General features: G+C 37.6%; 1 protein-coding gene across 1 annotated transcript in view; it reads right to left on the minus strand.

Annotated features, from left to right (window-relative positions):
- Positions 1-19,867: 19,867 nt before the first annotated feature.
- The window catches only part of ispd (isoprenoid synthase domain containing), a 41,257-nt gene continuing 35,315 nt past the window's right edge, over positions 19,868-25,809 (minus strand). Inside the window, exon 10 of the mRNA XM_014468918.2 lies at positions 19,868-21,573. Coding sequence (XP_014324404.1) covers positions 21,469-21,573 — 105 coding nt within the window. The 3' untranslated portion in view covers positions 19,868-21,468. The remainder of the gene's footprint in view (positions 21,574-25,809) is intronic.

The raw sequence follows: 25,809 nt of genomic DNA on the forward strand, positions 1-25,809 counted from the left end.
CATGTTTGATATTATTCTGAGAACTGATGATCTCTGTTGTTATTGTATGGCTTTTTCACAGTTTACATCCTCTGAGGTACGTCAGCTCTGTTTTAATAAACTAAAACCTTCATCAACTTCCTCTGTATGCTCCTCACTTTGTGGAAACAAAGTTGAAAATTTTTCTCAAAAGATTAATTGTACATATAAAACCAAACAGAATTCACAGGAAGACAGAAAAGGCTGTTTGTTTCACTTTATAGCTTCACATGGGATTTATGAGAGGTAAAGTACACAGTTAATATAGTACACTATCAATATTTATGGCTCCCATTCAAATTTAGTGGAAGTTTTAAAAACTATGTTTCCAGAGACATTTAAATTGTATCAAGAGCAGACATCCTTGTTTCACTGTGCACCATAATATTGGGGTGAAAGGTTGTAGTTGTGGGAGGTTTTATCCAGGTGGCTCTTTTTTTTTTTGTAAATTGTCTTACGAGAAAAAAAAAAAACAGCAGCTTGTCTTCAGATTAAATAACATTTAGGGAATGCAGTGTGAACCAACATGTGCACCTTAACATTTAATATTCAAAATATTGCTCCTCTTTTCTTTAATTTAACTATGCAGCTGATTTTGTTTTTGGTTTTTTTGCTGAGACAAAATAAACTCCCAATAATAAATGAGAAGCAGCATGCATGTCATTTATTTTAACCATTTAACTTTGAAAAAATTATATTTTGTCAATACTTTGTAAACTTACTGATAAGGAGACTTACCTGAATAATTGTCTGAATAGATTATTAAATAAAAATACTTTGCTAGATTGCTCTCTAGTTGCTTTATTAATAAACCATTGCTAGAGGGGTCTGAAAAGTTGCTAAATGTAGTGACAGAGTTGGCTAGAGTTGCTTTCCCTCATCCATCACTCCTCTATTCACCCCACACTTGGCCACGCCTCTTATTGTCTCTTGGCTCCGCCCACTTTGGTGAAAATTTTATAAATTTGTCATGAGTGGTGTGATGCTTTTACAGAGGGGTTAGTTACATTTTAAATCAACTTTTATTCTGTGAAATGTGTTCAAATACCTTCAATGTGCAACGAAAGCTAATTAAATGCTCTGAGAAACAGGGAAATTTTCTGATGTCAGAGAGGAAGTACTTGATGATTGGTCAATTACATTCTTCCTTTAGCTCATTGGCTGTATGGCTTCCTCTCGTCACTTTAAAACCTAATGAGCTGCTCCTGGCCACGCATCCTAACTCAACGCTAACCCTTGCACGTGAAAATGGCTATGAACAGATGTGCAATTATACAACCATACATCTTTGAAAAGCAGAAGTAGAGCTGGCAGCACACCAACTTGGCGTTTGTCTTTCTAATAAAAATTACATAAAATTTAAAGAAAATTTACTCTTCTTCTTTGTGACTGAAAATACCAACTTCATTTAAGTTTGAGAATTGATCTTAATCAACAAATTTGATTGATAAGCATTAGAATTTTATAACCAGTTACATCGACTGGTTTATTAGAATTAGGCTCACCTAAAGTAGCTAATGGTTTACTTACAAAGAAAGGAGAAATGTCATTTTACATAATAGGAGTGATAAATATATTCATAAAAAAATATAACTTAGAGAAAAAGCTTCAAATGATTTTCATGGTCTAAATAGATTTGAGATATTGGTGTTTCTAAAGCATCCAGGTTTTAGGTTTTTCCTTTAGTTCAGCTGTTTTTTGTTTTTAATCTACTCTAGAGTTAATCTTTTTACAATCTGTCTCTGAATGTAGAGATTATAGATACTGTTACTAACTACAGTATGGTTATGAATTTATTTGTTGCTTTGTATGTTAAGAGCTTGCACGGTGCTGCTGCTCTCTGAGTGTTTTACCACAGCTCGTCCGCCTCAGCAGATTCTCGTGAGGTCACGGATGAGAGTAACGTTCATTTTACTGGTCACGATCAGGACCATTTAATGGTGACGGAAAGAAGCTGGGAAACTGATCCCGCTCTACCTTGTAAAAGTTGCACACTTAACTAGACGCATGCAAAGAAGTGAAATTGATCGTAGCAGAGTGGGTGTGAAATATACGCGCAGCTCTCGGCCACCTGGAGGTGCACACATGTGTGTTTGTGCGTGAGAAAACATGACACCATGCCCCCCCCTCCATCCACCACTGAGAGCTGGAGGCGAGGAAAAGAGCAACAACCTCAATAACTTCTATGGCTCAAATTAGAGGTGCATTTTTTTAAAAAGAGGCCTCCCACGCAGCTATCACCGTGTTCACGACTGAAGACTAATTATTAGCTCCATCAAACCAGAGTTAACCCTGGAGACTAAAACACCCGCTCTTAAGGATGGGAATACTTTTATAAAAGGCCTTGGAGACATAAAACAAAGCGATTGGTTTTGACGTTTGGGAACAATTTAGCTCATTTGGGGTTTCTGAAAAAGGGAACCAGTTCTGAACCGATCCTGTGCTTTATGGCCTCCTTCCCTCTCTGCTCTAGGTCGCTGGATTTATTTCTGCGTCCGCGCAGCAGGACATAAATCATCCTTGGACTCTTTCTTCTCTGCCCTCTCTTTTCTTTTCTTTCTCCCTCTGAAGCAAGGGATGTGGCTGTCTGCAGCCCAGAGTCCAGCTCTCTCCCCTCCGGAAGAATTAGGCCCGCAGACATTACCACATTGTATTTTGCGGCGCATAGTTTTTCAAATTGGGGGAACCAGTCCTGGCTCCACCACAGTCCCAGTCCTGCGGGCCCCTGGGGCCTCTTTCCCTCACTCTCTAATTAGATTAGCCGGGTCCCCAATCTGGCAACGAAGGGCTCCAATCTGGCTATACAGCTACCTTTGCGGCAAAGCAATATCTGGTCTTAAGAGGAGGAAATGACCTAAATGTCGGTCAGTATGGTATTCTGTTACACCCAATGGTGTGCTGACAAAACAGCTTGAGTAATGAAGACGTTAGAAGAGCAACGAGGGAGAAAGGAGAAGAAAAAGGATTTACAGCTGAGCTCTTTGAAATGTGCTGGGCCAACTGAAGGCTTGTGGTCAGGGCAGCCATTTTGGGAGGAGAGCTGGCAGCTGAAGGGGCCATCACGAGTCGGGTCAGTTCCAAAACAGCCAATTAGGGACTCATGCCCTGTGGCAAATCAATAAATTTCATCCGTGCATGTCGCTACTTGGATGTGGACGGTTCATGTGCCGCAAAATAAGACAAAGAAGATCATTTGGTCATTAAAAACACCCCAAAACAATTATACCTGACACCACGTTGTGTCTGCTGTTACGCAAGTGTTTCAGCATCTTCAAGTGCCTGAGCAGAGGCCCGTTAAACATCACAGCAGCGTCCAGAAGGAAGTCGCGAGGCCAACAGATGACGCCGACTTTAAAGCCAGGCGTTTGAGAAATTTAGGAGCCTGAGAGTCTTGCACGACACAGTATATCTGTCAGTACCAATGCTTAAGCCACTGCCAAAAAGATGATTAAGATGTGTAAAGAAAACACAAAGTGAGTCTATGCGTAAAAGAAGTGTATTAAAAAAAAGTTGCTAAAAGATTATGAGGACAGTCAAATGGTACGGTGCTTCCTGCAGAGAAACACATGTGCGGACAAGGCGAGCGCAGCCATGCACTAAATTCCACAAGCAGCCATCTTGATGGGACGTGACAGTATAAAACACGGGAGGACGTCTGGAGATTTCACTGACAGGAAGTGAGCGCTGTGAATGATTTGGCCTCATAAATCATTTCTCGGGGAGCGATGCGGGATGCTTCCAAAAACCCGCAGTCCCTTCTTCGTTTTTTTCTTTTTTTTTTTGATGGAGTTGATTCCTCAAAGGGTGCTGCTGAGAGCGCATCGCAGCTCCCACGCTATGACACAAATCAAGATGTTATGGCAGCCTGCGATGACTAATTTGCTGTTGTTATGTTTGAGGGTTATTCTTTTTTTCTTCTTGCAGAAAATAGTTGCAATCCTTCACTTGGGTCCAGAGGGAGCAAAAGATCAGAATTCAGGACTGAAGGGTGGAGGTAGTGGGAGTCTAAGGGATGTGTTCATGGGAAAGATCGATTGGGAATTCGTCTCTGTGGAATATTTTGTGAATGTTTGTGTGAGACAGGCAGAGCATCTGACTTTAGGAGAATATTTAGTTTTGAGAGTTTTACTAAACTCGAAATCAAATAACTAGGTTGGTGATTTTATTTTTTTCCCCTTTTTTGTTGTTTTCCATAGATAAACTCACATACTTCTGCATGGCTACTGCAGTGAGTGAGGTGGAAAACAGGCACAAGGGGAGAAGTGCAGCAGAAACATCCATACAAAGTGTCCATTCTGGAAGAAACAAAATTAATGCTTTTATTTGGAGTAATCTTTTGAATGATCTGCAAGCTTCTTATTACTGAGCATCTGTAAATTCATTATATTAATGCAGTATATAAATAATTAGAACCACCCTAGCTCAGTTTGTTCAAAAACTGAATAGACTTACTATTATTCAATTCTCACCATCGCACCCAAACTCCTTTAACCCTAAAATAGATGGCACATGTATGAAGATAACGCCAGAAGCCCAGAGTGTGTGTATTTATGTGGAAAATATTTAATCATTCTTAACTTTCTATTCCTCCTAAAGAGCAGGCCATGCATCTTTTGGTAATGGAGATGTGGAACCTGCTTACATTTACCTTCCTCGTACTGAATAAGATGATTGCTATGTAACAAAAATAACGTAACAGAAAAATCATTTAAAAATTATTTTAGTCAAATCTAAATTTAAGAACTGCACTTTTATCAGAAAACATTCACACTTCAAGTTTTAGCTGTTCAAATATGAAAACCTAAATGCACATTGCATCAACATGACCTGAAAACAAAAAAAAACATCCATGTTGGCTTAGCTTTCTCATTTCTAGTTAATAGTCTGTTGTTTTCTCTATACAAAGTTTTTACATTTCCTCTTCAGCTGACATTATTTTTAACTAGAGAATGCTATTTTTTGTAATAACTGCACAGTATAATTTTTCTTATGTTATAAATTTGTCCTTACTGCAAACCTTAACTTACTGCTGTGAGATCTGAACTTCCCCCCTGTGAAACAAAAAAGCATATTTCTACATTTTATATTCGGAAACTAACCTATGATAAAGCTAGACCCGCAGTAGGTAACGTCTATAAAACTGCATTTTTTTTTTTGTTTATTTGCAGAAACTGTCACCATGTCCTGACAGAAAGAACATTGTGTCAGAGCTCAGCAGTGCTTTTCCTGCTAATGTGACTCTGTGTTTCTTCTAGGAATGCCATGACTAATTCTGCTGAACATCGTGACAAATGTCACGACTAAAACTCAAACTGAAGATGTGTTGTTTTGGTTTTAGGAAATGCAGCGGATACTAATTGGTTTGTGTTTTTTCACATTATCCTTTAAAGTTCCAGTAAATCTCTGCACCACCACGTATTTCCAAAAAGACAAAGAAAAACATGGTTTTGTCAATGCTAAGGGGAAATAATGTGACAGCCACTCCATACATCACACTGTGTCAGCAAAGTGGGTTTTTACATAACTTTCAATATTTGTCAGTAGTTGAGTTTTCATTACAAATGTGCGCAAATCTTTGTTTATATTCTGCTACTGTTGAAAAAATATAATTTTGCAATTGCGGTGTTTCCATTTAATAAAAAATGACATTAAAATCACATGTGAATAAATGTGTTTACGCGATATGTTGTTAGAAATCGTGGCAGCGACAGATATAAACAGTTGCAAATTTCTGCCATCAGAGAAGTAGAGCAACAAGCCCCTTATATTTGAGAGCGGCTACATTTGCGGCATTTTGGGAAAATTGTCATTGACGATTTTACAAAACCGCTTCGGATTCAAGACATTTGAATGACACACAAAGTTTGTTAGAGGTCTCGTGGAACCAGCTGCACATTTTGAGACTTTTCTCAAAGTCACATTGTCCAAAGGAAAACAAAAATAAACCATTATCGTCCTGCTACTTCCTGTTGTTGTCTTTGTGGTTTTTGTCAGTAGTAACATCCAGCTGTTGATCATGTAACTCATATGATGCGAAAGAAGTGTTTCAATTGTGTTTCCATTAAGCAAATTTATTTTCATAATTCCAATTTGTGGAAATCTGTGTGGAAGTTTGGAGCAACACCTATAAAACTTCACTTCAGCCATTGTGAACATTGCAGTAAAGAGCCATCCGAATAGTTCACAAGGTTGATTTTTATTGCCATACCAACAATTTATTAATAGTCAAACTCCCAGACCTGTATAATGCTTGTAACAAACTGTTAACTAAAAATATTTAAAAATTGTTTACCGATAGAGTGGGGGGGATATGACCTCAACGTCAGAACTTTAAGTGTTCAAACAACCATGAATAAATGTGCATCTCAGTCAGTGGTAGGAAGATTTGGAATAAACTCAGCAAGGAGTTTAAGCAAAGTCCAAGCATGAGGTTTTTTTTTTTTAAAAAGTCTCAAAATGTTTGTTGTTAAAAGGTCCAGGGATGAAAAGAGGTGATAAATATTGCCGGGAATTAAAGTACTTTGGATGGCTTGGGCATTTGTCTCTAGGCGTGTGTGTGTTTATGTGTTTATGTACATGTATGGGTGCGTATGTATTATTTACATTTGGTTCAGGAACTATTTTTTGATTTAGAAGGGATATGAAAAATTGGAAGATTATTCATGAACAAACTTCCAGAAAACTGCAAAACAGCCGAAACACTAAGTTCCTTTAAATCTGGACTAAAAACACACCTGTTTAGAGTTGCCTGTGAAACATTAATCAACAATCAGATGTGTAACAACGACAAAATGTAATGCTTCAATTGTTGACTGTGTGTTCTGACTTTGTATTTCTATGTTTTTATGATGTAAAACACTTTGAAATTCCTTGTTGCTGAAATGTGCTATACAAATAAAATTTGATTTGATGTAAAATGTAGGACAGAAAATGGGTATGACTACATAAGATAAACTTTCATCATACTCCTTTATCAGACTCACAGTCATCAAACTACTGGTTTATTTGCATGCATTTGAGTAAGAATATTTGGTAATAGGATATTGTATTTACACTTAAAAATACAATACTACAAAATAGGAAAGTTCCACTTTTCTTATGTTTTGTTGGTGAAATGCGTGAAATGAGAAAAACATTGATCATCATCATCATCATTTTGTGTAATTTTATGGTTAATGGAAATGCAGCTAGTGTGGAGCTTTTTGTTTTTTGCTTAAAACGCAATTAAATTTTAGTTGTTTTATTTGGCATATCTGTCTGTTTTGATGCATTTCTGTTAACTTCTTCCTGTTTATTTAAACTTGGAGAAAAATCCCTTTAAATTAGAATTAAGCAAACAAATCTAGATGAAATGAGTTGTGAAAGCTTGAAGATGATCGCTGAATAAAAGCTCTTGTCGGACGTCGCTACAGCAGCGTGTACTGCTCTTCTGTGGGAGTAATCTCTGGATGAACGTCCTGTCTCGCTCCCTGGAGGTGGGCCTGATTGAACGGCGTCTGAGGAGTTGGGGGGAGGAAGGAGCGTGCAGGTGATGGAGACCGAGAGGAGACGCTGAGCCCTGCTGGTGTCTGTGGGTCTGAGCGGCAAAGCGAGCAGAAACATGGCTGTCAGCATGATGGAGACTCTGCAGACGCGGGGGCGTAACGAGTCAAACTCACAGCTGCTTCTAACTAACTCGCCTCTCACTCAGCTTCAAACTCAATTCACTGAACTTTTACTGGCACTGAAGCAAAAAGAAATGTTTTGTAATTCAACGCAGAACATCTTGTGCTAAATCTTATTTAAGTCTTCTATCAGCAAGTGTTTCGGTAGCAGATCCATCGAGCATCTGTTGCTTTCTGTTTCATTGTTCTTCCTTTTATTTGTCTTTTGTTGTCTCTTTTCCCATGTTTTATGTATGGCCTGTTGTTTCTCTTTCAGTCTGAGTATTGTTTTTTCTGCTTCTTTTTTTTTTATCTCAATCTTTCTTTTCTTCTGTCCTCCTTCCATTATTATTTCAGTTTTTACCCCAACTGTACCCATTTCCTTCAGCTCAGTTTTTTTCTTTTTTTGTTTTCCCATGTCTGCTTATATTTTACTCATTGCACTACTTAAGCATATTTTACACAACTAAGGCAAAGTATTGATCCAAGAAATTACTCAAGTGAGAATAAAAGCTGTTTTTTAAATGGTACTCAGGTATTGACTAATTTATCGCATCATGTAACCTCAGACAGAAATATAGTTATGTGTGAATTCTAGTTTTTTAAAATAAAGGAGGTAATGCAAATACATAATTAAAAAATAACAATAAGATCACTACTTATTGTAGTTTCCATTACAATCTATGATGTTACTGTACTTTAACACAAAAGGCTAATCAAGTTTAAAATAAGATTTAAATAATGATGCTTGAGTACAAACAAGTAAGGCTGATGCATTTTTTTAATTAAATGCATCTGCATTTGTTTATCTTTTAGTAAAATTACTCACATAGAGTAGAGAAGCCCAAAAAAATTTATACAAAATAAAAGCAGCCATAATTTGTGAAAATATTACTCCATTAAATGGAAAAAGTACAATGCAGTAGAATTACTCTTTAAAGTACTTTCCCCACCCAAAAAGTTACTACAATACAGTAAATGTAACTAGCTGTCCTACATTATAATTTCTTTGTTATTCTTATACGCTCCTGTTTTGTCCTTCTTCCCTTCAAATGTTTTCTCTTAGTTTTCAGTGCTTTCTCCTTATATGATTTTTCCTTTAATTTATTAAAACGCTTCACTTTGGTACTTCTTTCCTTGCTTATTCCCTCACCCTACCATTTTTGAGCTCATTATTTTCCATCTTTGTGATTTTCTACTTTTCTTAAATTCTGTTTTTTTCTTCTCCTTTGACTTCCCGGGATTTTGTCTTTTCTTCTAGAATTTTCTTATTTCTCCTTGCAGAGATCTTCTGTGTTTACTTTTACTGCTATTTCAGCATTTTGCATCCATCTTGTCCTTCCATCTCTTAGCTTAGCCCGCCTCATATCTGCCTCTTATTTCCAGACAAAACCTTGTTTTATGCAGTGAGTGGTTTTCGCGTCATCTCAGTTTTGACATTCCCCATCTTCCCCTTTCTGGAAGTTCTCGTTTATAAAAACAAATCAGGAAGAAAAACCCACAGAAACCCACGCTCTGTCTCATCCAGGGGTGATGAGTCATTGGCTCCTTTCCTTCACTGACCCAGTGGCCACCTTCAAACACAAATAACCAACGCTGATGTGCGATCTTGTCCTCCCACTAAAGTAATTGTAGATAATTGTTGGTCCTAATTTGGACCAATTACTAAACTCTGACACAAAATCAGCCCCGTCGGCATTTAAAAAGTAGACAATGTTTAGATCTGAGTCCTGCTCATACCACGCCTGTAGAGAATATCTAAACACGAGCCTCGGATTACAGATTAAAGGTTTTTACCTTGATGCAAATGTTTCAGTGGACAGTGCATCAACACTGTCTACTTTCATTGTCTTTTTACTCCAAATAATTATCTAAATGATTATAGGATACGTTCCCGTGATGAGTGGTTATAATTTTTTTGCTGAACAATTTGTTGAAGCAACAATAGCAGTAATCAGAGTCTGAGGTCTTCTTGTTATGTCTCTACAACCTTGGCACACCTGTGTTGGAGTATTTCCTCCCATTCGTCTCTTCAGATACTCTGAAGCGCACTAGACAAACATTTTAAGTATTTCCAGATATGTTTTATTGGATTTCAGTCAAGGATTTTTTTTGTCGAGAATACTTTGCTATTTTGACTGTTTGATGACTTTACGAGTCATTCAGTTCCTAATGCAGAAAACCATCCACAATGCGTAATGCTGCCCTAACAGAAGTAAACAGTAGTAAAGATACAAACTTAAGAACATACAGATTCTCAAATAGACTGTGAACTAACAAAGAAGCAAGAAATTAGGACATAAGATCCAACAAATATAACAAAAACTGCAACCCAGCAGTTTAAAAACACGTTAAATATTCAAGTACAGGAAGTTTTACAGGAATTGTAAAACTAATGAAATTAACTGATTATGAAAAGCAAAGACAGACAAATCCTTCTGACTTTTTTGACTAGCAAGCAAATATGAAAACTAAATAGAATATCGAAATATAAAAAGAAAATAAATATAAAGTATGGATATCGACTCGAGTTGAGCAAATCTCAATCTCGTTGTAATCTGTTGATGACAATGACAAATAAATCTTATCTTATCTCTTATCCTATCTTATATGCAACAGGGTTTTATTTTAACAATATTATAGATGTGAAGTTTGTAAAAATTGGTTTTGTTATTCTTCAAATGAATTTTGTTTAGTCAAAAAGTTATTTTCTTCCTGACATTTATTGCTAAGTAAGTTCTGCTATGCTGCTTTTGATGGTTAGTGGTTACCATAGCAACCAGTAACCGACAGCTCCTGTCTGTAACTGTGCATCAAGTATTATATTTAAACATATATTTTAGACAATTGTAATTATCTACAGTGTTTCATGTGTACTTTTGTCATGGTTTGGATAGATTTCTCCTTTTTTTTACTGTTGTCATAATGTTGCGCATTTTAGCTGTTTTCTTTTACAACTGTTAGCTGCTGTCAACTGTCCATTGGGAGCCTTTACTCTAGTTATTTGTTGCATTTTATTTAATGCATAGCACTTGCTTCTCTCTCTCATGAGAGTAAATACAATGAACGTGAGTTGGTCTGTTCTGAAGTCGAGCTATTGGACCTGAGATGAACAAAGAAGGGTCGTAACTTAATCATTCGAGCTCGGAAGAGAGAGACAGGAGTATTGAACAGAGCGACTGAAATTGTTTTCCAACAAGTTTACAAGTTTATTCATGACTTCTACTTGTTCGAGTCGAGCTCATTTGTCTGTGAACAACACACCTGGTTGGGGCTCATAGACGGCGGTATTTACAACAGTTGGAAATATTTAGCTTAGAAACCGACCCATACTTCCTCCCCCGCGAAGTGTTTATAAAATTACCGACTTTACCTGAATTCACACCGCATGATATCAATTTGTCATGGACAACGTTTCCCCTTTAACCGGAGCAGCATTAAAAACCTACAAAAGACGAGATGCTAACCAGTTTTTTTCATACATGCTAGGCTACTTGATGGTGTCATTGTCTCCATGGTTACTAACGTTAGACGTTCTCCATAACGCAATGTTTGACATCTTTTTAGTTATACTTGCTTACTAATAAAGCATATGAGCGATAATTTTCTTACCTTGTAAAAATTGTTTGTTGCAAATCCACCATTACACCGAGGGCCGCCAGTCATCATGACTGATGGCTGCTATTCCTTGGTCTTTGCATCTTTCCTCACTAAAAGTTATAAAATAAAATGACAAGTTTGGTTTGCATTCTTGTACTTTTCATCAGACGACCGCGCAGCACCCTAGTTTTACAGAGGTTACAGATTTCTGTTTTCTAACAGGCTCTATCAGAGCGCATTGGTTGTTTTGACGTCCATCATGGCGGAGCAGGATGAGTTCTGAAGAGTGACGTCATGTGCAAAGGGTCAGTATCAGACAGAGAATATAAATAAATAAAAAAGTAATAAAGTGAGGTGATTGCAGCTGGAGTTCAGTAGTCTGACAACTGCAGGTAGGAGCTGTTTATGGGCCTGGTGGTCTTTAAATAAAGCAAAAAGACCAAAATCCTTTAAACTCTAAATCAACTTTAAACTCTAACTTTTAAACCTGCTGATGTCAAAACACACCTGAGTCCTACTGATCAGAAACATCGCCTCTTTGGCAAGAAAATCCCTAATTCCATCCTGAATTACATTCTTCTGCAAAGAGCTGTGGCAGATTACTACTCAACAAGGCACTGTTGAGGCACAACACCGCTGCGGGCCCCGGGGCCTCCCTCAGTTCAGACAGTGCCAACTTCAGACCAAACGAATCTCCACTTCCAGCAGGTTGCTTCAGACGAGGCTGTCAGCGACGGATCTCCAGTCCTGCTGAGCCTCATTTTTTTAAGGCGGGCCTCGTCTGTCCGCACAGCACCGGCGTCTCAGAAGGGGAGAAATGTGGACCTCATTTGGACCCAGGGAGCATCAGCAACAGCTTGGACTGACGGGAGGAATATGCGGGGGTGGGAATGAGGCCGGAAAAGACAACGCAATAAAAAAAACAAGTACAATACAGTACAATGTGCCAATTTCTGCTGTTATGAGGAAATCCAACACCAACAGGCGAGACGGGCTGAAAGATGTTCCCCCGCTGTGTCGATTCCTGTCATCAGTTTTTAATGCTGCAGCTTTGGGTTTCCAGGAGCAGCATCAGAAACACTCACAGTGTGTTTTTCCTTCAAGTGATGTGGTGAAGAACGTATGATGATGATGAAAGCCCTTAAGGGGTGTATGTGTAATTTGCTGCTTTATAAATTAAATCCATAATGTTTAGAAACTGAATAAATGCATCTTTAGAAAATTAAAACTTCTTCCATTTGACTGAAGCCAACAGAAGCTGAATTAACTAAAAGCTGCTTGTGTAACCGGGTCCTTTCTGAGTTGTGCTGGTTTTATTGAATGATCAGGCCGTGACACGGTTTGTTTGTAAAATGGATTATAGATGGTTTATTGATTTATTCTGACAAGAACAACAAACAGAAGGTAACAACGTTATAGGCTGCCAGCTCCAAGTCCTACACAAAACAAAAGTACATAAAACTAAAGTTAGTTCCGGCTATTTTGCGATAGGTTCACTTAAATATTTACATTACAGAATGGATCCATTTATTACAACGGTGATAACAAAAATGAACTTCATAGATCTATAAATAAACTGGATGTATTTAGATGAACAATAAACAGTACACACCTCTCCCACAGGACAACATGACAAAAGGGGAGGGTCTAAGGGGTGCAAACAATTTAAAGACAAAACCACAGAAGAAGAAATGAAAAGGAGGGGCTTCCAATCTTAAAGTAACACGGTTAAAATAATGGCAGAGTTTTTAGAGGTGTTTCAGTCAGGTAAGGAACAATACAAATAACCCAAAAATAGACATTTTGTGTAATTATAACAAAAGAGAAATACAATCAGGTTACATTTGCAAACATATTCACAACTTTTACACCTTTTCACAGTCATGTTGCAACTATTGGGTATGTGATTAATCTAAAAAGTTTAGCCCATTAATATTACATAATGCAGATTAATCTGATTAGCTATTTTGACTTAAAGCATCTTTTCTGCAGAGGATTACTTGGTTCACAGCAGTTTGCGGTCAGCAAAGCAGAATTGCAAACGTGAGTGAAAAGATGAGAATGAGACTGGTGTGCTAAGCACCAAATTTTAGTTGACCAAAGTGTCATTTTACAAATGATACTATAAACTAACCTACCAAAGCATGGCCGCCCACTTAAAGGGAAGCAGTCAGAGAACCTCTTAGAGGCTGCAGAAAATGGGTGGAGGTCCATCTTCCCTAAACATACAGCCAGAGACACAATGGGCTGGTTTAGATCAAAACATGTTCACCAATTAGAACCCAACAAAGTCCAGACCTAAATCCATGATTTAATCCTGGACTTAAATTGTGGATTTAAATGTTTCAATTTGATGAAATTGAACATCAAATTGAAAATGATGTTCAATTTCAATTTGAAATTGATGTTCACAGATACTTTCTATCCAATTTGACTGAGCTTAGGTTATTCAACAGAGGGAAATGTACAAAAATGTCAACATTTAGGTGTGTATGGTTAATGGAGACATATCCAAGAAAACGTCAACTGTAAATATAGTGGTAATATTTATTTCTGTGGTGGTAATATGCATTTTTCAGGCACATAGAGACTTTTTATAATGCAATCAAGTTACCATCAGTTGTTATTAAAATGCTGTATACATCAAACATAACTTAAAAGAAATTTGAATTTGCAATTTGAAGCCTTGAAATTAGGGATCTGTCTCTTTAAGAAGCTCTCCCTTCACCACTACAATGTTCCTCCACTATGCTGTTTACAACAGTTCTTAGGAGCAGTGGACTGAGAAGTAGTTTGTATGCAGGCGCAAAGTGTTTGCTAATTACTGCTGCCGCTAGTCTGGAGGAGCTGAGTGGGAATTCTCTGAGGCAGAAACTCAGCTGGGGACTCAAGTTTTACATAATACTCGCTCTTTAATACAAAAGGATGCCACATGTTTCAGGTTACTTGAAAAGCATTTTGCAATCACCTTATGCACTATATTGTGTTGGTTTATCATAAAATGAGATACAATGTAGAACAGGGGTGTCAAACTCCAGTCCTGGAGGGCCGCAGTCCTGCAACTTTTAGATGTGCCTCTGCTGCACCACCTGAATAGAATAATTAGGTCGTTAGCAAGGCTGGGAGAACTGATCTACACAAGGAGGAGGTAATTAAGCCATTTCATTCCAGTGTTTTGTACCTGTGGCATATCTAAAAACTGCAGGACAGCGGCCCTCGAGGACTGGAGTTTGAGACCCCTGATGTAGAGTGTAGATATATTGTGATAAAATGAGAAAAGGGTTAAGTAACCATAGTTGGTATTGTCCATCCACATATTGGAGGTTGTATATCACCCCAGCCAACTCAATATGAAATACGCTAAGATTTTTTAGACATTGATATCATCAAAATACAACACTAAACTTTAGAATATTCACAACACATATTAGTGCAGTGAAAGGAAAATAATGCATGATTTACAAACTTTTTTTTTTTTACAAATAAATTGATTGTTAATTTGTATAATTTGTTTCCATATGTGTATAGTCTCCACCTGAGTTGTGTAATTAATGTTATATGCATAATGTTTTTCTCAAAAATCCCTAGTTTAATTTCATTTAGTCTAATCCATTTATTTAATTTTTGTATTCTCTTACTCTTGTTTGTGCTGCCCTCTACTGGCAAAATTTATGTCTCACCTGTTTTTTTTTTTATTTGCAAAATAATATATCAAAGGCAAACAGAAAATAACAGCTTATAACTGCTCAGGTTTTATTTTTTTTACAGCATTCTGGGATCCAAATAATGAAATATTGGCAACTTCTCTTAACAATTTTGGTTTAAATCGAGATGCACCAGGTGGGGTTGAGTGATGCACTGGCAGCTGAGTCAACAGGATTTGGTTGCAGAGAAGCAGTATTATCTTGAAACGGCAAAAACATTTCAGAAAGCAGAGAAAACAGCTGCAGAGCCTCTCAGTCTGAGTCGAAGGGTGTGCATAGTTAGTAACAAGAGCCTTTCAAATGTAGTTTCCTAAAATCCAACATCACATAAGATTTTTCTTCACTAGAGAGCACTATGCTGTAGAGCATCTAAGTTTTTTGTAAAAGCATTTCAGATTTCTGTAAATGTTTCCCTTTTTCTTCCGTTGTACAATTCGACTGGTTGGCAATTTCCACCAGAGAGCGGTGTTGTCAACAAACCTCCTATTCAGGGACAGTCAGCAAAAAAACAACCCTGAAGTCCTGCAAATTTAGAAATAAAATCCAACAGCTGTCCCAGTGAACACTAGTCTAAATAAATGTACTCCTTGCCACAGTGTCTTACAGATGTTTAATTTTAATCCAGGCACATCAGGAGATATTTTGGGGTTGCAGTGACCTAACAAGGCCAAATTTATGAACATTTTCCCTCCTGTATTATTGCCAACATTATTGCACTTGGCATCTTGGCATCACAACTCCTCATTTTTTCAGCCAGCTGCTCCGATTTCCCCCCTCTGTTTGTTTTCTGGTCTCTAGGGAAAAAGTACTTTTTTTTTTTCTTGTGGTTTCTCTTTTTGAGCCCCGAGTCTGACAGAAGCAGGCATGAAACTTTGTCTAAGATTCACATCTGGGATTCTTTCAGCTAAGATTAACCTAAATTTAGGTTCAAGGCATCTCAAAATGTCTTGTGTGGGGAAAAAAACAGTGAGACGGTTTGGGATGAGCTCAACGTTATGGATCGAAGGAAGACCTGCAGAGAATGAAACGGCGAGATCTGGTGTTGGTCTCGGTCTGCATTAAGAACGGCAGCATTGCCAGAAGCGCAGCAGCCATAATTTCTCACTTGGGTTAGCAGCTTGGATACGTCAGAGTCCATTACAGCAACTATGAAGAGCAGAGTTAAACCATCTGTTGCCAGAGTTACAATTTATACAACAATCTGAAATTATATTCAATTTAATAATAGAGCAGCAGGACACTTATTAAAACATCATAACAGCACCAGATGTTAGTGAGAGGCTCAAGAAAATTCTAGATCTTTATGTTAGAAAAACCTAAGCTTACAATTTCAGATCATTTTTAGGACTTTCTTCTATTTATTTTGTGACCAATATTTTAATTTTTACATCTTGCATCTAAGAAAACAACTGTTAGAAGTTAACCAACCTGAGTCCGAAAGGATCAATTAAATTGTAATGTTTAGTCTCATAAATTACAGATTTTCCTCACATAGCCGCAATACATTTTTTAAATGGTTTTCAGCAAGTCTTCTCTTAGCAGAAACTACATCCAAAATGTCCGCCACATCTCAAAGAACTACAAAAGAGCCAAGTAGAGGCGGTACCTACCCAGTCATATCCAGTCTATCCAACAGGTGTCACCAAATACAAAGAAATTAAATATGTTCACATACGCAGCAGGTCGGTTCAGTTTCAGCTTTCAGTGGAGCTGAGGACACAAAATGCCAGAATGGAAAGTCAAATTTCAAATCACAGACACTGTCCAGGCCCGAAATCTGGGTATAGTTTTGGACTCAGACCTGAACTTTCAAAGACATAAAGACAGTTACAAAGTCGGCCTTCTGTCGCCTGTAGAACATCTCTCCAATTAAACTTGATTGACTGATCCAACAAAATTATTATTATTTTGTTTAAAAAAGAAAGAATTGGACAACCATGTGTAATATTTAATCCACAGTTCTCAATTATGCATTCAGATAAAATAAAGTAAAAAACAAACATAAAATTATGTACGGACAAGTTAACCTTGTATGAATGTCTTGACGAATCCAGTCAGCGCCTTTAACTGAACCTACTGCCTGCTAAATTCGAAGATCGCCTGTTTTTCATGTTTTTACAACACGCTTTGAGACTGTATTCCCACATGCAGTCATTTTATGTCCATTTGTACCAGTGAAATATCTCTGAATTATACATCACGGCAGTTTCAATAATTTCTAACACTATGCTGGAAGCTGTTGGTCTGTAAAAGTGAAGTACCAGAAGTTCACGGCTCAGCAGAGGAAAAAGTTGTGTGTGTAAATATGTCATAACCTGGAAGAGAGTTTGAGCTTGAAGATGAGCTGTGGCAAGAAATCAGTCAACAAAATGTTGACTGATTTCACACCAGGGTAACACAAAAGTAATAAAAAGTATTATTAATGAGCCCCGTTATGCTAAAAAAGAAGGTTGTAGGAACAGTATGAAGCATTCAAAGTGTTGCTTTGGCCTTTGGTCTCCAGATCCCCGTCTGATCAAGCGTCTCTGGTATGTGGTGGAAAAACAGGTCAGAGCCATGAAGGCCCCAATCGCAGAACTTACAGGATTTGCTGACAAAACCCTAGTCTGATGGAGGTCTGCTGGAGTCCAGGGCTCGATGCCTCACAGGTGTTTTGGCTGCAGATCGGGGACCTACATGCTAACTGGCAGCTGGTTTTAATATTTTGGGTGATTAGTGTAAACATGGGATAAACATGCGAGATGTTGGTTTACCCTCATTGGGTTTCAATGGGATTTAGAAGAAAACTAAATTGAGACGAGCTGAAATGTAGCAAAATCCACAAAAACCTCTGGGTCCTCATGGACGCCAAGCCAAAGACCCCGTTTACACAACAACACTTTCTGGTGAAAATGGAAGAGTTTTGTTGTGTTTCTACATTTACATGAAGCCACCGAATGTTTCCTCTGACAACGGCACAGATTGAAAACGGGGTCCAGAGAGCAATGGTTCTAAAACGTACCGTTGTCTTGTAAACAGAGTAAATGAATCCTTTCTGTCAGGGAATCTCTAGCTCATGCATAGTATGACGCAAAACATAGCTGCTTCCTAGAATCCACAGAAGAAAAAACTACTGACAATGCTGGTGTTACTATAATTCGTGTTTCCCCATCAGATATGGTACATCAGCGTCTTTTCACCGCTTCGCACCGTCCAGGTGGCAAAATACACCTGTGCTTGTTCAGCGCTCATAACAAGCACTCGCTTGTTAAGTGGACACCGTGAAAACTCGTGAAACAACGTGTTACTGCAAAGTTATCCCACTTTTTTTTTTTTACAAACTGCGCCTAATCAGACGCACATAGTGCGTGTTTCCCCCCCTGTGTCTGGGGGAACGGTACTTGATGTGATAACGCGAATCGACGTGCTTTCAAGTAGAACTTGTTTTTACACACATGCGCACTTAGTTTCAAAGAACCTAGCACCAACTAGTGGCGTGGCGAGAGCGTTACACCTTTTCGATGTGTAGCCTTACTGTGTAAACAAAGATTGTAATTAGAACGTCTTCATGTAAATGTGTTAACAGAAATGAAACAAAAATAAAATTTTCGTTAGATCATTTTATTTTGTCATGTAAACAGGGCCAAAGTCTCCTATGTGAATATTGCTAACAAGTTAGCATACAAAACCATTGAAAGTGAGCAGTTATAGGGCCTCTTGTCACTTTAAATCCAAATAAGCTGTTGCTGGCCTCTCCCCTCCGAGCTTGACGTTTACACATGAAAATGTGAGAAAAGATTTGCAATTATACAGCTGTACATCTTTGAAAAGTAAAAGTAGGGCCTCCTGCACAACCAACAAGAATGCAGCAGGTGGTTTCTGGATGGTAACTCAATGACTAAACACGTTTCTTTTCCAGCAGTCATTCTAAAGTTCATTCACCGGAAAAAACAGCTGACCAAATGTCCAGGAGTACAGCTTAGGTTGCTAGGTGACAAGCGGAATGTCGCTGGAGTTGCTAGGCAACTGGTAAATTTAGAAGGTTTTTGAAAGGGTTCATTTTCCAAATGCCAAAAAAAACAAACAACCAATTAACTTATTGCCAAAAAAATAGAGCTGGGTGATTTTTTGTGTGTACTTTTTTCCCTGTTTTTAGAAGCTGTAGAGAACCAAATAGAAATACAAAAACATGTAAAATATGAATTTTTTTACACACATTAACGAAACCTCCAGCAGAACAAGACTCAGTTTTGGGTTTGCCGTGACCGGCTGGGGGTGGAGAGGACAGGAAGGAGACTGAGGCAAAAACAGACGCTGCTGGCAACAAATACCTGCCGAGAGAAAGAAGAAACACAAAGCAGCAATAATGGTAGGCCTATGCATTAACACCAAGAATAAAAGGGAGACGTGATGAAAAGGCGCTCAGTGCATCCGGCCCTGCAGCAGCTACGCCTATAGCAGCTTTTCTAAAGGCATGACTCACACCAGCCGCCCCTAACTTCAAGCTTTATCAAGGAGGAAAGACTTAAACCTCAGCTTTAAAGTAGATAATGTCAACCTCCCTGACTGACTCCCGAATGAAAAACAAAAACATTTTTTATAATATTTGTTTTGTTCTTCAGAGCTGCTTTTAACTTTTTGTTGTTCCATTTTGCAGAAGAAAGCCAGTGAGGTCCAGTTCTTTTGTGTTTTACTGGTTTTAGTTTTAACATTATTAAACATTTAGACCCATGTGTACGACGGCGAATTAGAGCCACTCCAAGAAAATAAAAATAAAACAATTATGAGAATAAGGTTATAATATTTCAAGAATATACTCGTGCAAGAATAAAGTCCAGATAATACCAGAATAAAGTCATAATATTGCAATTTTATTCCGGTAATATTATGACTTTATTCTCATAATTTTTTTTTATCTTCTCACATGACTCGTGTCACAAAAAGTTTGGACACAATAAAATAAGCACTTAAAGTCAAAATTTAAAAACTGTGTCAGTAATTAATTGTGCTGCTTGCTGGTTCGTCGGATACTGAATTAACAAACTTCCAGAAGCAGAACGAGTCTCAGAAACTAAACACAGAAAATAAAATCTGAAACCTGCAGAATTATGTTAATACGTCTCATTTTATGCTGTGTGACAGTCCAGCTTTATCCAATGGAGCTTTTTACATAAACTAGATCAAATTCCTCCAACTTGCATCCATGATTATTTTCCCTGTGAATGAACAATCAGGCTTCAGGTAGGTCCAGAAAATAGAAGAATAAAACAATGACTTCTCTGCCAGAGCTCGACATATTTGCCATTTGTCAGTACCAAACGGTTCTGTTTCTCTGCAGAACGCATTAAAAACACATCAGAGCCACGTCGCTGCATCGAGTGATAACAAGCGCCTTCATCACAATGAACACCCTGCAGTTGGTTTCAACTCTGACTCCATGCACATCAGTCGGTGCCAACACCCAAATCAGCTGCTGGAAATATTAAACTCTGTATGAAGAAGCAAACTAGTGTCTTATTTTATCTCAAAAAGAGTCACGATAAAAATAAAATCATGTTAGTGTCTGATTTGCTCCTGGCTCAGGTTTTTTAAACAATGCTAAAGGTTAAAATTTTTACAGAAGTCTGTTTCAAATCTTTGAGGTGCATCACATTATGTTAACAGATTATTTTAGAGCTTGATTTTTGCCAGTAATAGAATTAAAAATAGCTAATTACACCAGAATCTTCTCAATGATTATGTGTGAGCAGTAACATAATATTTCTCTATATAAAAACTGAAAATGCAGCACTATGTTTCAAGTCTAGTAGTTCTTACATTTATGTATTTTTTAATATTGAAGTCCCTGGTAATTGGTTCACATTCACACAGAACAAGACGTATCCTCAGATTCAGCAAAAGCTCATGAATATCTTATTAAATTTGTAAAAAATTGAGAACCAACACAACGACAACTAAAGAAACAGAAAGAAGAAAAGGTAACTAACATGATTTTAAAACTCACAGTCATAATTTCCTTTGTGAGGTCATTAAGGATCTCTCTGGAGCCAAATATGCCTTTAGCTTTAGCAGAAGAGAGACATAACTGCACAACTTTCAAACTTTGATTTCTAAGGAAGTAGAAGATGAAGTTCTGATAAATTTTTCAAATCCATTGATTAAGAAAAATAAAGAAATATTTCAGAATTACTGTATATAATATATTTTTTTAATGATATTTTCTCTTTGGAGCCCCAAAAGCAGGTCCAACTGCATGAAATCACATTTCAGTAAAAACTGCAATGCATCAGTTCAGAATTATGCAACAGAGAAAGCATCTTAACAACAGCTCAGAGAAGCATTGTGGGAAATGTAGGACTCAGTTTATCACAGTTTGCTGTAAAAGTCAAGATTTATTTCAAAATGCACATTAGAAATACAACTTCCTTTAAGCCTGCTGCAGGATTGGAGACTTGAAAAGACAGCAGAAATAATCCATCTTCAGTCTTCATGAGCGACGATTGTTTTGTTGATGTCACCTCTCTTCACGCCTGCAGGAGTTGTCCCACAAAGGCGGGGTTCCTGTCCCGAATCAAGGCTGATGCGATGTCAGCGACCCGTGAAGCCGACCTGTCCCACTGCTCTGAGTCCTGCAGAGACACGAGGAAAGACCAGGACAGAAAGGTCAAGACTCAAAGGCAGCAATCTGCTACTCTAATCCAGGACTGAAAGATTAAAGCTTTCCTTTTTAGCAGCTGCGTTTCCAAGTGGTGGTTTTTCAAGTGTATCAAAATGGATGTACTTTGTAAAACTGCAATGGAAACTTTTTTTTACATCATTTGATCAACAACCGGATGTTACTACTGGCAGAAACGACACAGAAGGCGACAGAAAGCAGTAGTAGGAGTATGGATGATGGTTTGTTTTTGTGTTGGTTTTTTTTTGGACCATGTGCAGCTGGTTCCATCAGAGCTCTCACAGCATCGCGCAGTTCATAAAACGTTGTGTGTCATTGCAACGTGTTGAATCCATCGCTCTTTAGTAAAATCACCTACTACAATTTCCCCAAAATGACGCAAACGTAGCCGCTCTCAGATTTAAAGAGGTTTGTCGCTCCAACACCTGTATAAGAAGCCGACGTCTCCTCTGATGGCTAATAGATGATGTGCGCTAGCACCATGGTTGAAATATGAATATAATGTAACTGTTTATGATCGTCACTGCTGTGATTTTAATGACCAGTCGCGTAAACAAGTTTATTCAGGTTTGAAAACATTGCAGTTGAAAAATTGTGTTTTTCCAACATCAGTGGCAAAGATTTGCACACATTTTGTAAAAGAAATGCACCTACTGACAGTTTTCACCAAGTCTGTCCTCCACCCGAGTCTTTAAAGCAACAGGAAACAACAGACCTGTTACGTAGGAGAGTGTATAGAGCCCAAAAGTCTTCAGAGGAACACACATTTCTGGGGGGTTTTGTCTTAAAATTTTCTGTATTTGACATGTTACAGTTAATTTTTTTATCAAGTCTGAGCAGAATCGAGAACAACAGGAAGCCTTCCAGTTTCTTAAGAGTTTTCAGTTCAGGATCTCAGTTTGTTAGTTTTAATTTTTCCACCTACTTTTGGAGATCTGACTACTGCATCTCGGCAAAGTTAGGATCCAACAACCAAAAGTTTAAAATTTACAAAATATTCAGAAAACAGTGCGAAATGACACAAAAGAACTAAAATCAGTGTGTAAAGCCCATTGGTCTTCAGCAACGCCACCAGTAGTTTTATATTCATGTTTTATATTCATATCCATATTTCCTGTAAGAGGTCCTGAAATTAGCAGTTAGTTTTTGAAATCTTTATGTTTCTCCTGCCTGCAGAGGTAATCTTCTTTAATTTACACAAGGAAGTAATTTTGCAAAAGAGAGAGGAAGAAAATGCCACATAATTAAAAGAAATTTTACTTTCCTTTTTACCCTGAACTCCTCAGGGGCTTCTGAACCGGTACGACCCACTTTGAAATTTATAGTGCATGATATTAGACAGATCTGCTGCAAACCACACATTAAGACAAACAAGACCTCACATTTGATGTTCTTAGAAGGGCTCCAGTGTTGTGGTTGTTTTGCTTTTGTGATTCCTCTCTTCTGTAACGTTTTTTCTCTTCACTGTAGACCGGCTGCATGATGCACTTTTAATAGTTTTCACTCTCCTGACTTCATTCCTCCGTCTGCAGCGACTCTGCTTTGATTTAGTGTTTAGATGAGGCCCAGGGGAGACGTCTGTTTTCCTTTTTTTTTAAGAAACCGCAGAAAAGAGTTTGACTTCGTCTTAGCCGTTCTGCACCGAGACATGCTACAAGCTCCGACTGGATTATTCATAAATATCCTCTGGACTTTTAAGCTTTTGATGCAGAAGATAATAAAAATATTTACTGAATTTTGTAAAGATGAGAAACTGTGAAGCCGACTGGAAAACACAGAACAGGTGAACGACGATATTTTTTTGCTTTGCACTACAGAGGAAACATTTTTACGCATTTTATCTATTAAATCAAACAACACAACATTACATTTTACAGCAACAGGCCCACAGCATCACAGACCCTCCACCATACCCAACAGTGGCACTTTTCTTTACTTCACATTAGACTCCATTTAGAGTATTTGTTACCAAAAAGTTCAATTTAATCTAATCTGAGCTAAAAGTCCAATGAAATTAAAAAAAATTAATTACATTTTAATCAAGCTGATATTTTCAAGCAGCATATTTCCTGATCTATTTAATTAGATTTTTTTTTTCACACCTTAAACTGTTTAATAATGTCCCAGCCACAAACTTTAATGCTTCACCTGACCTTTTATGTCTTCCTTCTTTCTTTATTGTTAAGTACAAACCAAAACAGAACACCAATAGCTCAGGTCATTTCAATAACCTGAGCTAATTTGAAATGCATGACCCAAAATGGGCCGTTAATAAGATAAAACAATTTAAAAGACATTAAAACAACATAGAAACACAAAATGTCAAACATAACAATCCTAAATGTGTAATTCTGATAAACCAACACAAAGTACTAAATGATTTAGAATGAGAAAATATATAGACACGTAGAAATCGTAAAAGTTTGACCGGCATGTGAAACGTCTAAATAAAAACGTCTGCAAGTTTCATTTGCATGTAGGAGAAGTTTGAGTGCAGGAATTGGATTTAAATGGGATGGTGAGGAGTATTTGTGTCAGCAGCAATAATCTGAAAGCAAACATTTAGATTTTATAGGCTCTTAAATGTTTGAAACAAAAGAAAACCTCCTAGAAATGTCAGTTAATGATCTCCCTGGGTGATACTTTTCTGCACTGAATAAATGCATGAAAATATAAAAAATATATTTATTCAACCATCTTTAAAAGAGGCATTAATGGTACAATACACATTCAGGTTAAAGTTCAAACAAGATTATGCAAAGTTCATGAGTGAAACACTGACATGGGTTTTTACTAAAGACTTTAACACAGTTTGGCTGCTTGGAAGGAAACTATAAAATGGTGCACTATATAATATTTAGCAATTTATCTTAGCACATCAAGCACAACCTCAAAATAACAGAGAGAAATTTCTATCCAGATCTAGAAATAACATTTTCTTTAGTCTTTTATTGACTTCATTACTTACTTTCACAGCAGCAGAGCAAAAAGAAAGCTCAACTTCAGATCACCAAATTCTACTTCATTCATTAGACACAGAAGATGACAAAAAAATAAGTATGTCTTTCACTTTCTCTGAATTTATTTATATTTACAGAGAATATCTTTGAAGAAGCAGAAGAAATGCACTGGAAAAATGTCGTTTTTTTTTTTTGTCTGTGGTTCAATCACTGCTACAAGGAGGACGATGTAAATCTGGTTGCATCTTTCCATCGTTTGTCAGATCAAAGCATTTTTTCAGACGTTTTGTAAAAGCAGACACATCTTCTTCACACAGAACGTGTTTAAAATCTCCAGATCATGAGACGGCTGCCACCCAGGCGCATTGACGACGACCATGGGAAAAAAAAGGGATTGTTCTGTTCTCGTCCCGCATATTGAACACAGCTACAGCAATTAAGCCACAGCTAATGTCTACATTGTAGAGCTCTGTGGTCAGATACAAAGGGGCGAAAAAAAGCCCTGAACTTTGCACAAATTTCTTAAAAATAAGCAAATCACAAAGGCTGATCGGAGGATCAAAGTTGAAGGCCTGTCTGGACTCCAGCAGTGAATCATTCCCAGCTTCAGAAATGTGGCTTTTGAAATATGAATCTTTCTTCATGAACATCATATTCAATCACCTAGTTGCTTGCACAGTGGAACAAAAATAAGACTTTAGTTTTTCATTGACTCGTGGCACAGCTTAAAGTAGTCGCTGGTACCGCTCTGGCTTAAAATGTGGTTGAATAAAACAAAAAACCGAAATGGATAGAGTTACTTTACAGCAAAAGACTTTTGAGCACTCAAAGATGTTTGCGTGTTCATCTGCTCTTTGATTTAAATCTATGTAACTTTAAAGCAATTACCTACAGTGGAGCAATGGTATTTAGCCACATCGGCTAGAATCTACAAATACCTCCTGTGAAATGCTTCCAACTGTCTATTTTAGTAGTTCAAACACTAAATATACTCTAATCTGCATTAATATGCACAACAGAAACTGTCTTACCACTATTGCTAACACTAGCATCCAATCAACAACAAGGAAAATGAATGGCGCTCTTGAATTGGCTGCTTTGTAAATGCCAACCAATAGTGTGTTAAGCTGTCTTGTTGGTACGTATTTCAGGTTCCCAATCTACATTTTGTTATCATTTTAGATGTTTTCGACAAATTAATCCACAAACAGGCAAATTTTCCGCAAAAT

Source organism: Xiphophorus maculatus, chromosome 3, assembly GCF_002775205.1.
Source record: "Xiphophorus maculatus strain JP 163 A chromosome 3, X_maculatus-5.0-male, whole genome shotgun sequence".
Taxonomy (NCBI): domain Eukaryota; kingdom Metazoa; phylum Chordata; class Actinopteri; order Cyprinodontiformes; family Poeciliidae; genus Xiphophorus; species Xiphophorus maculatus.